Below are 13949 nucleotides of genomic sequence, written 5' to 3'. Positions count from 1 at the left end.
GCTCTAAACTGATTGCAGAGGTGAAAACATAGAAGTGGGCAGCCATTTGTACAACCCTTATCCAATTGTTGCAAGCCCCTCCCTCTGTGGCTGAAGTGACTTCCAGGGAACTTAAGGTACCACATACCTTTCCTCTTCATTTTTCTTTCTCTTCTCTTGGGAGCCAGATATTTAGGATTAAGACATCTCAAAGCAATCACATATACAGTAGAATTTTAAAAGTTAAGGCACAGGTTCAGAAAAGACCCTGAGATACACCACACGCTGTTCCCCAGTAGAGACAGCCTATGACAATTAAACAAATTAAGTAAAAATGGCAAACCCTGGGAAAAGATGAAGAATCTGATTTCCAGAGTTAACACAGTACTAAATTTAAATGTCCAGTGTTCAAAAACAAAAACAACCCAACAGCCAAAAACAAAACCACAAGAAACACACACACACAAAAAAACCCCAAACAAAACAACAGAAAGAAAAAAACAAGGCCCACTTTAAAAAAAAATTCAGAAACTGTCTCTTAAAAAGACGTGATGGCAGTTCTATTATACAAACATCTATCTCACAGATGGTCAAATAACTAAAGGAAGACATGGAGAAGGGCAGGAAAATGATGCATGAACAAAATGGAAATATCACACAAACACAAAACGAAATAAAAAAAATTCTGGTGCTAAAATTACCATAACTGAAATGAAAAATTTGCTAGAGGGATTCAAAAGCAGATTTGAGACTACAGAAGAATCAGTCAACTTCAAGATAGGAAAATCAAAAGAAAGATTGAAGAAAAGTGACCAGAATATAAAGCACATCTGGAACACCTTTAAGTGAAACAATATACATGCTGTGGGAGTCCCAGGAGGCGAACGAAAGGAGAAGAGGGATAACTTGAACTTGATTTGAACCCCAATTTGATGAAATACATGAATAGAAGTATCCAAGAATCTCAGTGAACTCCAAGAAGGATGAATTCAAAGAGGCTCAAACCAAGACAAATTACAATCAAAACACAAAGAGAAATTTGAAAGGAACAAGAGAGATGACTTGTCATGTACAAAGGATACTCAATAAGATTATCCACAGATTCTTCATCAGAATCCTTAAAGCCAGAAGGCAGTGGGCTGGTATATTCAAAGTGCTGAAAGAAAAGAAAAATGATAACCAAGAATTGTATATCTGGCAAAATTGTCTTTCAAAAGTAAGGCAGAAATTAATTCCCAGATAAACAAAATCCAAGGAAGTTTGTTACCACTAGATATGCCCAGCAAGAAGTGCCTAAAGGAGTCTTTCACTTGAAACCAAAGGACATTGGACTAATGCTAAGCAATATGAAGGAATAAGATCACTTGTAAGGGGATCCCCGGGTGGCGCAGCGGTTTAGCGCCTGCCTTTGGCCCAGGGCGCGATCCCGGAGACCCGGGATCGAATCCCACATCGGGCTCCCGGTGCATGGAGCCTGCTTCTCCCTCTGCCTGTGTCTCTGCCTCTCTCTCTCTCTCTCTCTCTGTGACTATCATAAATAAATAAAAATTTAAAAAAAAAAAAAAAAAAAAAAAAAAAAAAGATCACTTGTAAGGATAAATACATAGGTAATTTTAAAAACTACCATTATTGTACCTTTAATTTATAACTCCATTTTTAAATTTCTACATGATTTTAAAAACTCATGCATTTTTTTTTTTTTTTTGGTAAGAAGTTCATGCATTTAAAAACAAATATTACCCTATGTTTTGGACATAAAATGTATAAAGATGTAATTCTGGGATATCAATAACTGAAAGATTTGGGGATGGAATAGGATAGGGTAGAGTTTTTATATGGTATTGAAGTTAGGCTGACATAAATTCAAATTAGAATATTTATAATTTTTGGATGTTGAACATAATCTCCATGGTAACCACTAAGAAAATAGCTACAGAATATACACAAAAGGAAATGAGAAGGGAACTAAAACATTTCACTTAAAAAAATAAAAAACAGAAGATACTAATATAGGAAATGGAGGACAAAAAAGATGCAGAAAAAAAAGCAAGGTGACATAAGTAAATCCCTCATCAGTAACTACTTTAAATGTAAATGGACTAAACTCTCCAATCAAAAGTCAAAGACTGACAGAAGAGACGTTTAAAAAATTATCCAACTATATGCTGTCCACAGAGACCCAATTTACAGCCAAAGATACAAGCATGTTGACAGTGAAAGAATGCAAAAATATTCCATACAAATAAGTTCCCAAACAAAAAAATTTACAACACAAATTTGGATAATTTTATATCATAATAAAAGGTTCAGTAAGAAAGTGTAACAATTACAAACACTTGTGAAACTAATAATGGACCAAGAAAATATATGACTTAAAAATTGGCAAGAAGAAATAGTTTTACATTAGATGGAGACTTCAATACCCTGTGCTCAACAATAGACAAAAGTCATTAAGGAAATAAAGGTCTAGAACAACACAATAAACCAATCAGATCTAATGGAAATGTACACAATACTCTAACCACCACCAACAGAAAACACATTGTTCTCAAGTGCACATGGACATTTCCATGATAGACCACATTAGGCCACAAATTAAGGCTTAATAGATTTTAAAAGATAAATATGCAAACTATTTTCTCCAACCTCAACAGGATGAAGTTAAAAATTGATAAAAAGCAAACTGGAAAATTCATAAATTTGTGGAAATTAAACACAGGTTTAAACAATGGAACCAAAGGAGAAATCACAAGGAATATTAGAAAATTTTTGGAGATGAAAGAAAGCAAAAATACAGAGCACCAACTGGGTGGCTCAGTTGGTTAAGTATCCGACTCTTGATTTTAGCTCAGGTCATGATCTCAGGATCCTGAGATTAAGCCCCGGGTCAGGGCTGTGTTCAATGCAGAGTCTGCTTAAGATTCTCTCCCTGTTGGGGCACCTGGGTGGCTCAGTCAGTTAAGTATCTGCCTTTGGCTCAGGTCATGATCCCAGCATCCTGGGATTGAGCCCCATATTAGGCTCTGCTCAGCAGGAAGTCTGCTTCTCCCTCTCCCTCTCCTGCTTCCCCTGCTCATGCTCACATGCTTGCGCTCCCTCCCTCTTACGCTGCCTCGCTCTCTCATATGAATAAATAAAATCTTAAAAAGGAAAATTCTCTCCCTCTCCCTCTGGATCTCCATTTTCTGCTTATGTGTATGTACTCTCTCAGCATGCGCGCTCTCTCTCTTTCTCTCTCAAAAAAAAAAAAAAAGGATAAGAAAAACACAACATATCAACATTTATGAGATGTAGCAAAAAATGTATGAAGGAGGATGCTTACATTAAAAAAGAAAGATCTCAAATCAACAACCTTAGTTTACAACTTAAAGAACTAGGAAAAGAACTAAACCAAGAGCTAGACAAAGGAAATAAATAATAAAGACTACAGATTTAAAAAATAGAGAATAGAAAAACAATACAGAAAAATCAACAAAACCAGAAGATGGTTCTTAAAAAGATTAACAACATTGACTACCTTTAGCTAGAATGACTAAAAGACTCAAATACTAAAACCAGAAGTAAAAGTGGGGACATTACTACCAATTTTACCAAAGTAAAAAGGATAATGAGAGTACTCTGGACAATTGTACACACAAAAAAATGGAACCTAAATGAAATAGACTAAGCCCCAGAAACAAATCCTGTCAAGACTGAAGCATGAAGAGAATATCTGAATAAACTTATAATTAGTATAATGAATATACAACCAAAAACCTCCCCACAACAGACAAAGCTCTGGACCCAATGACTTTATTGGTGAATTCTATATGTTAAAGAAATAACACTAACCTTTGTTAAAATTTTCAAAATACTAGCAAACAGAATTTAGCAGCACATTGAAAGGATTATACACTATGTTTAAGTGGGATTTATTCTTGGTATGGAAGGAAGGTTCAACATACGAAAATCAGTGTAATACCCCACACTAATAGAAGGAAAAAACAGGATCCTCTCAAATGATGCAACCCCCCCCAAAAGAAACCCACATTTGACAAAATCCAACTCCTGCAAGATAGAAACACTCAACAAGCTAGGATAGATGGAAACCACTTCATATCTATCTAGCTAGATACTATTCAGAAATTAAAAAAATTTTTTTTTCAAAGAAAAAACAAGTGGGAATGCCTGGGTAGCTCAGTGGTTGGGTGTCTGCCTTTGGCTCGGGGCATGATCCTGGGGTCCCAGGATAGGGTTCCACGTTGGGCTCCCTGTATGGAGCCTGCTTCTCCCTCTGCCTGTGTCTCCACCTCTCTGTCTCTGTGTCTCTCTTGAATAAATAAATAAAAAATCTTAAAAAAAAAGCAAAAAAACAAGTGTTGGTGAGGATATGGGAAAACCAGAACCCATATTCCTACTGTTAGTAGGAATGTAAAATGATAGAGCAACTGTGGAAATCAGTATGGAGGTTCCTCAAAAAATTAAAAATATAATTACCATAGGATCCAGTAATTCCATTTCCAGATATGTCTAACAGAACAGAAAGCAAGGTCTCAAAGAGAGATTTCTACACCCATGTTCGTAGCTGCATGATTCACAATAGCTGAAAGATGGAAATAAAATATCCATTGATAGATGAATAAAAAGCAAAATATGGCATAGAAATACAATGTTATGAATACATACTATGCATCCTTAAAACGAAAGGAAATTCTGACACATGCCATAAAACATGGATGAACCTTGAGGACACTAATGCTAAGTGAAATATACCAGTTACAAAAAGACAAATACTAGATGACTCTATTTATATGATGTACCTGAAGCAGTCAAATTCACAGAAACAGAAAGTGGAAGGGCAGTTTCCAGGGGTTTAGGCGATGGTGGTGGTGGTGGGGTCTTTGGAATTATTGTTTAATGGGTACAGACTTCCAGTTTTGCAAGATGAAAAGAGCTCAGGATGTGAATGGTAGTGCTGGTTGTACAATATGAATGTACCTAATACCCCTGAACTATGCACTTAAAGATGGTTAAGATGGTAAATTTTATGATGTATTTTACCAGAGATTTTTTAATTTAAAAATTAAGCATAACAAACTGTGATGGATCTCAAGAGAGCACCACTCACAGCAAAAGGAATGAGCTGTTCATACATACAGCATGGATAATCCTCAAGATAATTCTGTTGTGGAAGAAAATAGACCAAAAATAGGGTAGAAATACTTTATGATTCCAGTTGTATAAAATTCTAAGGAAGGCAAACATATCTATAGTGGGAGAAAAAAAGGTAAATCAATAGTTTTCTGGGAAGGCAAGGAAGGAAAGTAAAAGGCACGAGGTAGCTTTGTGGGTGATGGATAGGTCCACTGTCACAGTTCTGGTGTTGGTTCCCTGAGTGTTTACTTACTGAAAAACTTATTAAATTGTGCACATCAAATATGTACAACTATTGCATGACAATTATATCTCAATAAAACATTTAAAGAAATTGTTGCACATAAAAATCTGATCTCCCATTCATTTTAGAAAATTAGATTTGCCAACCCTATATTGACTCTGCTCTCTTTCTCTGTCTCTGAAGCCTTGGTTGCAAAAATGGCTGGCTATGTCACAAACGCTACATCCCTGGAGTACAAGATTACCTTCTCTTACCCCTATTCTCCTGCCAATGCAGCAATGGCCATGACACAAATAGTGCAGAGAGCCTTAGTATGCACAAAACCTTTCGATTTTTGCTCTGCTGGTGACCTAAGCCATAGGGCAGAGGTCTAGAGGTCCTGAGAATTTCTGCAGAGCCTGAATCCTGAATGCAGAGTCACATTCAAAGGAACATTTGTGGATGCACTTTTAGAACAGGTACATTCCCTCTAGTTTGCTGTAGACTTGCCTACTCCATTATTACCCGCAGTTTTTCCATACAAATTATGGTCTCAATTGGTCCCAGTAAGTCTTACAATTAGGAAACCTGTATACCAGATGCTAAAATTCATGGCATATGGCTCCTTGGAAGGTGCCAGCCAGGTAAACAGTATCTGGGAAACAAGAGGCCCTATTCATGTTGCTCCCAGATGCAGTGGAGGTTGTCACAACTGCCCTGTCCTCGGAGTAATCTCTGGCTCACAAAAATTCATGCCATTCAGATTGCATTAGGCCCACAAAGTCCTACCATCTTCCCCTGGAGGCCTTGAGCAGCAACACAGAGGAGGCCAAATTTAGACTAAGAGCTGTTCTCCAACCATCCTGCTCTTCCCTTAGAAGCAATACGTTTAAGAGGCCCTTTTAGTTTGGTAGACCTCAACTGTTCTCAACCCACTCCACAGTGATCAAGACACATGAGATTTAAGGTGGCTTTATCACTAAGGCAATGCAAAGTAGGTAGCTGTTGGGATGGGTAATGTGGAGATCGGATAAATCCACCATGAGCATCGTATGAGATCAGCCATGTCCTTGAAAGAAGGGAAACCTTCTCCACAAGCTGCCAGCAGAACTCAGCTCAGGTCTTCATGGTCAAAGATGGGTCATGTCCACAGCTACACTGGTCAGAGGGAGGGAATGACATCTCCCTGTGGCCTCAGGCTCCTCTGGATTCCCTCCTGGGAGAGAGGAGTCTGAATACAGGGACTGGCTGACCCACGCTCTTGGAGACCTGCCAGAGCTAAACGGCTTCTTCCACAAACACTCGCAGTGACAAAGGTCTGATAGAGTCCATGGTGAGAAAATGCTACTTTATTCCAGAAAGCTTCCAACATAATTAGCATTCATAGGGAATCTGTCCAGTGTGGACATTGGGATGAACAAGGTTCAACCTCTGGCTGATGGCCCCCTTATAGAGACTGTTCTCAGAGCTCATCTCCACTGCACATCGCTGTGCTGGAGGAGGGTGCACATTTTCTGCACTCCTTTCTCTGGTGTGAATTTTCTGGTGCCGGACGAGGGTAGGCCTCTGGCTAAAGGCTTTTCCACATTCACTGCACTTATACGGCTTGTCTGATTTGTGAACCTTCTGGTGCTGCCTCAGATTAGATCTTTGCCTGAAGGTTTTCCCACATTCCAGGCACTCATAAGGTCGCTCGCCAGTGTGAAGCCTCCGATGGTTATTAAGGCTAGAGCTTTGGTTAAAGAATTTCCCACATTCAGGGCACTGATAAGGCCTCTCGCCAGTGTGAAGTCTCCGATGGCTATTTAGGCTGGAGCTCTGGCTAAACAATTTCCCACATTCGATGCACTCATAAGGCCGTTCCCCAGTGTGGACTCTCTGATGCTTCATGAGGTCGGAGCTTCGGCTGAAGGCTTTCCCACATTCACTGCACCTGTAAGGCCGCTCGCCAGTGTGGACTATCTGGTGTTGGATGAGACTGGCGATGTGGCTGAAGAATTTCCCACATTCATTGCACTTATAAGGTCTTTCTCCAGTGTGAACCCTCAAGTGTTTAATGAGGCTGGAGTTGCAGTTGAAAGACTTCCCACACTCACTACACTCATGAGCGCTTTTGCCAGTGTGAACCCTCTTATGATGAATGAGGTTGGAACGCTGGCTGAAGAATTTCCCACATTCACCGCACTCATAAGGCTTCTCTCCAGTGTGCACCCTCTTATGCTGAATGAGGTTGGAGCTTCGGCTAAAGAATTTCCCACATTCACTGCACACATGAGGGCTTTCCCCAGTGTGAACTCTCTGATGTTTAACAAGACTTGAGTGTTGGCTAAAGAACTTCCCACACTCGCAGCACTCATAGGGCTTTCCTCTGTTGTGATCTCTCTGGTGCTGAAAGAGGCCAGAGGCGTGGCTAAAGAATATCCCACATTTGTTGCATTCATAAGGCCTTTCTCCAGTGTGGGTTCTCTGGTGCTGAATAGGTGTGGGTTTGTCGCTGAAAGCATTCCCAAATTCACCGCACTTGCTGTGGCTTTGCACAGTGTGACCAGTGCTCTGGGGTGGCTCCTCCACTCTGTGAGCGACCTGATGCTGCGGAAGGTCAGATGTAGCTGTCCCACCCACAAAGTCCTTCCCACCCTCCCTGACTGTAAAAGGTTCTTTTGATGTGTCATCTCTGCAGCTCTTCACAAATGAGGCCCTGTCCTCATCCCTTCTGACAGGCTTGTCTATACTCTGCTGCATCTGATGCTTGTAAAGGTTTGCTCTGGACTTGGACTCTCTCCCAGGTGCCTCACACATGTATGGTTTCTGGCTGGAATGTGTTGCCTGGTGTTCAGCCAGGTGCAAAATGTCTCTCAAGTGTAGGCCACACATGTCACAGGAGTAGTCCTTCTGCTTGGACAGAGCCGCCTTGAGCTTCCTGTCCTGGGACACTCCTGCTACAGACACACTATGCTCAGCCTCTGTTGCACAGCAAAAACCTGAAAACAGAGAAATGCTGGTGAAGTTACTAGGAGCTCTGATGGAAGGAAGCAGCCCCATGACAAAGGCACCCCTGACCCTGGAATGGGTCCTCAGGATAGCTGGCAAGACGAGAAGCCTGAAGTCAGGGTAAGGGATGATCTGCTCTGCAGTACCGTGATTGGCAAGGTCACAAACTAAGGGTGGCCTTGCCAGGACCAAGGACACAAGTATGGGCACAGTATTGGGACAAAAGGTGGGGTCTTCATCTCACTTCTCTAAAGGCTTTTCAGCAGGGCCTTAGCTATTGCTAACCCATAAGCCCTGTGCAGAACGGCGTGTCCAGGCCCAGGAAAATCTGATTGCAACTGAGTAGCCACTGTTTAAGGACTACGAAAGGGAAATATGCACATATCATGACATTAAGTGTATGTCCTGGTGGAGACAGTCACAGGGGGAGCTGTGGAAAGAGTGAGTCAGGGGTCACAAGTCAGAGCAGAAATGACAAATGGGCGATGTGTCAAGAACAGGAAAGGTAGAAGAGAGATGTGGCCATGGGCTTGGGCACCAAAACAAGGATGAACATGAGAAAAGCTGCAGGTGTGATGTGAGGATGGTGGTGATGTCACCTGCCCCCTCACCCCCCACTCACCAGAGATGGGTCCGCTGTATGCCCCTCTTGCCATGGCTGAAGTCATGTCCACCCTGTCAGGTACCCATGGCTCTGCCCCCATCTGCAGCTGGGCAACTATGTAAGACCTGAAAGACGTAAGTCCTGAGGGAAAGACATGGCAGCTAAGTGGCCAGCACTTGGCCAGGTGAACTACCTGATGACAGACCACAGGAAACAAGGTGAAATATTACAAAAGGAACACACAGTGTTCCCAGCAGTCAGGCCCCAGGACACATCAGCTCAAGGACAGGGTCACCCAGGCAGAGAGCAGCCGAGCCAGCCAGGATCCATGGGGCTACATGCAAGACTCCTCACTTCTGGCCCCTTCCCCACAATGCTTTGGGGTAGCAGGTGTTGGGGTGGCTCAGGGAGAGGATGGGACACTGCACATGGCACAGGCCTCCAATGTGCACCACATATCCTGGGAGAACTGGGAAGGAAGTGGTGCCACAGTCTGGCCATAGGAAGGAACAGGGGACAGGCAGCGTGAGCTCAGGACATCAGGTGGGTGGGAAGGCCTTACCCAGCGAGGCTATAAGTGCAAAGTTCTCCAGCATCACGTCGCAGTACAGGAGTCTCTGAGCCTCATCAAGGAGCCCCCACTCCTCCTGGGAGAAGTAAATGGTCACGTCCTCAAAGGTCACACAGCCCTGCCATGATGGGGACAGTTCATGCCATGATCAGCTTCTCTCCTCAGGACTCCCTTGTCTGTCCCCTGCACTGCCTCCTCCCTAGCTCCCAACTCAGAGGAGACTCAAGGCCCTGGTTCCACTGGTGTTTGCGTTTTTCTATGCCTCGTCTGACCACTGTGGTGGTCCACAACATCAACAGGCAGGGGGGAGAGAGACACCAGCTACGCTCTGGGCCCGAAGTGCAGGACTGAACCCCCTCCTTTGTGGGCCCCCCTCCTATGTCATTAACAGACAAACATGGACTCAATCTTCTCCCTTAATTGCCAGTCACAAGGTCCTGGGCCAAGAACTTGGACTGCACCTTCCTCAGACTCTGGACCACACTGCTGCATCCCCATTGTCACCGTGCCCTCCCCCATCTCAGCCCACATCATAGCCATCGCCATGGACCCTCATGTTACTCCACACATGACATCTGGAAAGTTCTTGGCAAAGACAACCATGATCCCATCCGGGATGGCTCCCACCGCCAAGGGCAACACTCGCCAGGGAGTTAAAGGTCCCTTTGCCTGGTCCTTTCCTGGCTTCAATCCAAAGCTATGCAGAGCCACACATATCAGACACCCTTGGGCCTCTTGCACATGGGTTCTCCTACCCCCACCCACTCAGGGTCACCTGCTCCCAGCTGACACCATTTGCCCCTAAGCTAATTCACCAGCCCAACTGAAAACCCCCGGCCCCACCAAGGGGCACCACAAAGTCCTGCTGAGGATGTGGAGGGGTGACTAAGCTCCAATCTCCATTACTACTGATCCTCTCCATCCCATCCATCTCTACACCCCCAGCCACACCCCCTTTCCCTACAGAGCACCACTACCACCACCACCACCACCACCACCACCACCACCACCACCACTACTCTTCCATGTCAGTCTTCATGAAGCCAAACAAGCCAACCATGCTGTCCCAGCAACAGACCCAGTGCTCAGTTCTCAGCCCCCACCTTCCTCTTTCCCGCTGAACGTCGTTGCCCCCAGGACCTGAAGGTTCGGACGCACAACCACATGCCACATTTTAGATGTTTTAGCTGCAGAATAACAGCCAAGGCTGTTTATACTGAGCTCGCTATGGCAAGGGAGAGAGCCGCCGTCGCTCGAGTTTTGGCAGACCCAAAGGCAGGCAGGGGAGTGGGAGAGCTGAGTAGCAGAAAACAGAAGCCTTCAAGTGTGCGCTGACGGGCGGGGCTGGCACGGGGAAGCTGGAGCCAGGCTAACCAGAAGCGGGTCCCCTGTGTGACTGGTTAGGGGTGTACATTTGGTTCTACTTGGAAGAGAAGAGAAGTTGGAAGCAGGAACAAAAATTAGAGAAGCTGTCAGTGGTTAATGAAGCCCTGGTCATCTGGGGCCAGTTGTTAGAGAAGCTATTGTTCCTGGCTTGTCACTGGAGATAGCAATCTGGCTTCCTGCAGTCTAACGTGAGCAGGCTAGCTTCCTGGGTTGTTTATTGTAGATAAAGAGGTTGGTTTCCTGGGCAGGTCCCTGCAGGTTGTGGGTCGGAATTCTATTTTTGTATAAGGCCTAGCCTTTGTCCCTTTGTGTATTCAGTCCTTCATAACCTTAACTCTATGGCCCCCAAACACCCCATAACTGGTGTCTAGCTGCCCGCTCCGCTCCGCTCAGGGGTCTCTGGAACACCAGAGCTCAGCGGCGCCAAAACCTCACTTCTACTTTTATATTGAAAATTCCTTCTACAACCAACTTTCCCATCCAGCCTTCCAGCTGCTGAAGCCCAAAACCATCCCTTCCCTTTCTCACCTTCCACGTCAGAACATCTGGTCAGCCTGACTTAAAAGAGGGATCCAGAATCCAGTGACTTCCACCTCCAGCCCCTGCAGCGCCCACCCGAGCCAGCGCAGCGGCGGCTCCTGCTCTCCCTGCCTCCACCCTTCCCCCGGGTCAGCTTTCCACTCCGCGTCCACAGGGAGCCTGTCAGGACCCGAGTCAGATCACCTTCCTCTTCTCCTCGCGACCGGCTGTGGCTCCCACCCCCTCAGAACAGAGGCCCAGCTCCTCTGCCCGCCATCCGGGGCTCCCCGTCTCCCACCTGCTCTCCGGACCCTCAGCTCACTCTCCCCGCCAAGCATTTGCACACGCCCGTCCGTGTGCCCGGGAAACCCTTGCTCGCCTCCTGCCACTGGATTTCGGAAGTGGGAAGCGCCCGGTATCCTCTCCGGCCTGGATCCAGCACCCCAGGCGGGGCGGGGCTCCCCTCCAGCGCCCCCAGACTCCAAAGCCGAGGAGAGGCGGGCGAGGCTAGCGGACAGACAAGGCCCCCGCCGCGGCGGCTACCTGCGCACTCACCTGCGCCGGGTCCCCGAGCGCCGCCGCCGCCGCCATCGGTGCCCGGGCTCGCAGCGGATCCGCCCGGGACTCGGCCCCCAGGGCTCCCCGGCTTCTCCCGCCCCGGGCGCGGCGGGCCTCGGGCCTCGGGCTGGTGCACGCGCGGGGGACGCGGGGCGGAGCAGGGTCCCGGCTCCCCGGCCTCGGCCCCTGGCTCCGGAAAGGCCACGGGGGACGCGGGCGCGCACCCCCGGCCCGGCGGGGACTGGCGGGCCTGGGACGCAGGAAGTTCCCGCCCCGAGCGGCGCCCGGCTCCCGGCTGTCATTGGCCCCGAGCCAGGCGCGGACTCCGCGTTCAGTCCCCCGCCGGCGCTTCCCGTCCCGCCCACGGCCGCGCTGGGGGACGGAGCTGGGGGGGCGTGGGGGGCAACCCTGCCGGGGGGCGGTGCTGAGGGCGGTGCTGGGTGGAGGGGCGGGGGCGGGGCTGGGTGGTGGGGCGGTGCTGGGGGCGGTGCTGGGGGCGGTGCTGGGTGGCCGGGGCGGGGCGGGGGGCGGGGCTGGGTAGTGAGGCGGTGCGGGGGCGGTGCGGGGGCGGTGCTGGGTGGTGAGACGAAGCTGGGTGTAGGGGCGGTGCTAGGCGGTGGGGCGGTGCTGGGTGGAGGGTGGTGCTGGGAGGAGAGGCGGGGGACGGTGCCAGGGGGCGGTGCTGGGTGGAGGGGCGAGGGGCAGGGGCGGTGCCAGGAGGTGGGGCGGGGCGGGGGCGGTGCTGGGGGCGGTGCTGGGTGGAGGGGCGGGGCGGCGGGGGCGGTGCGCGGGCGGTGCCGGGCGGTGGTGCTCGGAGCGCGATGCTGCGGGGGGCGGTGCCGGGAGGGCCGTGCTGGGTAGTGGTAGGGCTCGGGTCTGGGAGGCGGTGCTGCGTCGTGCGGCGGGGGGTGTGGGTGGCGGTGCTGGGAGGGCCGTGCGAGGTCGTGGTAAGGGGGGCGCGGTGCGGAGTGGTGAGTGGTGATGCGGAGGTGGCGGTGCCGGGTGCTGGGGCGGTGCTTGGTGGTGGGGCGGGGGCGGTGCTGGGGTGGCGGGAGACCGGGGCGGTGCGAGGGGGCGGTGCTGGGGGTGGTGCAGGGGCGGGGCGAGGCGGGGATGCGAGGGGCGGTGCCGGGGTGTCCGTGCGGAGGGCGGGGCGCGCGCCTGCTCCCGGCGTCTCGCTGGTTCCCGCCGGTCCTCGGCGTCGGGGGCGCGGGAGTTCTGTGTCGGGGGCTGTCCCGGGGCTTCTCTGTGCCGGGAGCCGCGTCCCAGGCGCCCGCGGGGGTGCGCCACGGAGACCTGTTTGGGCCTCCACCTCTCGGACCCTCGGGAGGGCCCAGGCTGGCCCTGACGGACGAAGCTAACGCCTGATCTGCGGGATCTGTAGGTTCACTCAGTGCTTCTCAAACCAGCATCAGCATCGTCTGGAAATTTGCTAAAAATGCAAAGTCTTGGGCAACAACCCAGGCCTAGGGACTCGGAAATTCGGCGGCTGGGGCCCGGCCTTCCGTGTGTGGACAAACCCTCCAGGGGACTCCAATTTGAGAAAGGGGAGCCTTGGTAGGGTCACAGGGCCCACACGTATTTACTGCGGGGGACCTGAGCCATTAGCAGCAGGATCTGTAACGTCGTCGTCAGGGGTCACGAACCCCCTTGTGGGAGGGCAAACGGAGACCGCGCTCCACAAATAATGACTCAGCAAATAACTGCATCGGTGATGGTGTAATACTTACATGAAAGCACACTTTTAACCATTTGGCTGTTTTATTATTTAAAATACATTATAGAAAAAAATGCATCATGCAGGAGAGTTTCACAAACAAGTCTACTGCGCAAAGGACGGATTCTTACAGGTCACTTGATTCAACATTTGAGAGCATCAGGCTGAAACCTCCTCAGGCATGAGTGGACACAATGGAACTGACATGGTTTCTTTCAATGGTTTCAAGTTCAATACATTACTCACGTCTAATTCTCAGGGATTAAAG

General features: G+C 48.5%; 1 protein-coding gene across 2 annotated transcripts; it reads right to left on the bottom strand.

Annotated features, from left to right (window-relative positions):
- Positions 1–4520: 4520 nt before the first annotated feature.
- Positions 4521–12301, bottom strand: ZNF792 (zinc finger protein 792). 2 transcript variants are annotated; one of them, XM_035699928.2, is made up of 4 exons: positions 11962–12301; positions 9493–9619; positions 8949–9071; positions 4521–8316 (listed from the first exon to the last, which is right to left on the bottom strand). In XM_035699928.2, exons 1-4 carry the CDS (start codon positions 11995–11997, stop codon positions 6710–6712), a joined length of 1893 nt encoding a protein of 630 aa, XP_035555821.1. In that variant the 5' UTR covers positions 11998–12301; the 3' UTR covers positions 4521–6709. The 2 variants fall into 2 exon arrangements, with proteins under 2 accessions (XP_035555821.1, XP_048951522.1); XM_049095565.1 differs by lacking the exon at positions 11962–12301 and having other exon boundaries at positions 8949–9055; positions 9493–10432.
- Positions 12302–13949: the final 1648 nt, after the last annotated feature.

This window comes from Canis lupus, chromosome 1 (genome assembly GCF_003254725.2).
Source record: "Canis lupus dingo isolate Sandy chromosome 1, ASM325472v2, whole genome shotgun sequence".
Taxonomy (NCBI): domain Eukaryota; kingdom Metazoa; phylum Chordata; class Mammalia; order Carnivora; family Canidae; genus Canis; species Canis lupus.
This window is presented reverse-complemented; position numbering and strand designations above follow the sequence as displayed.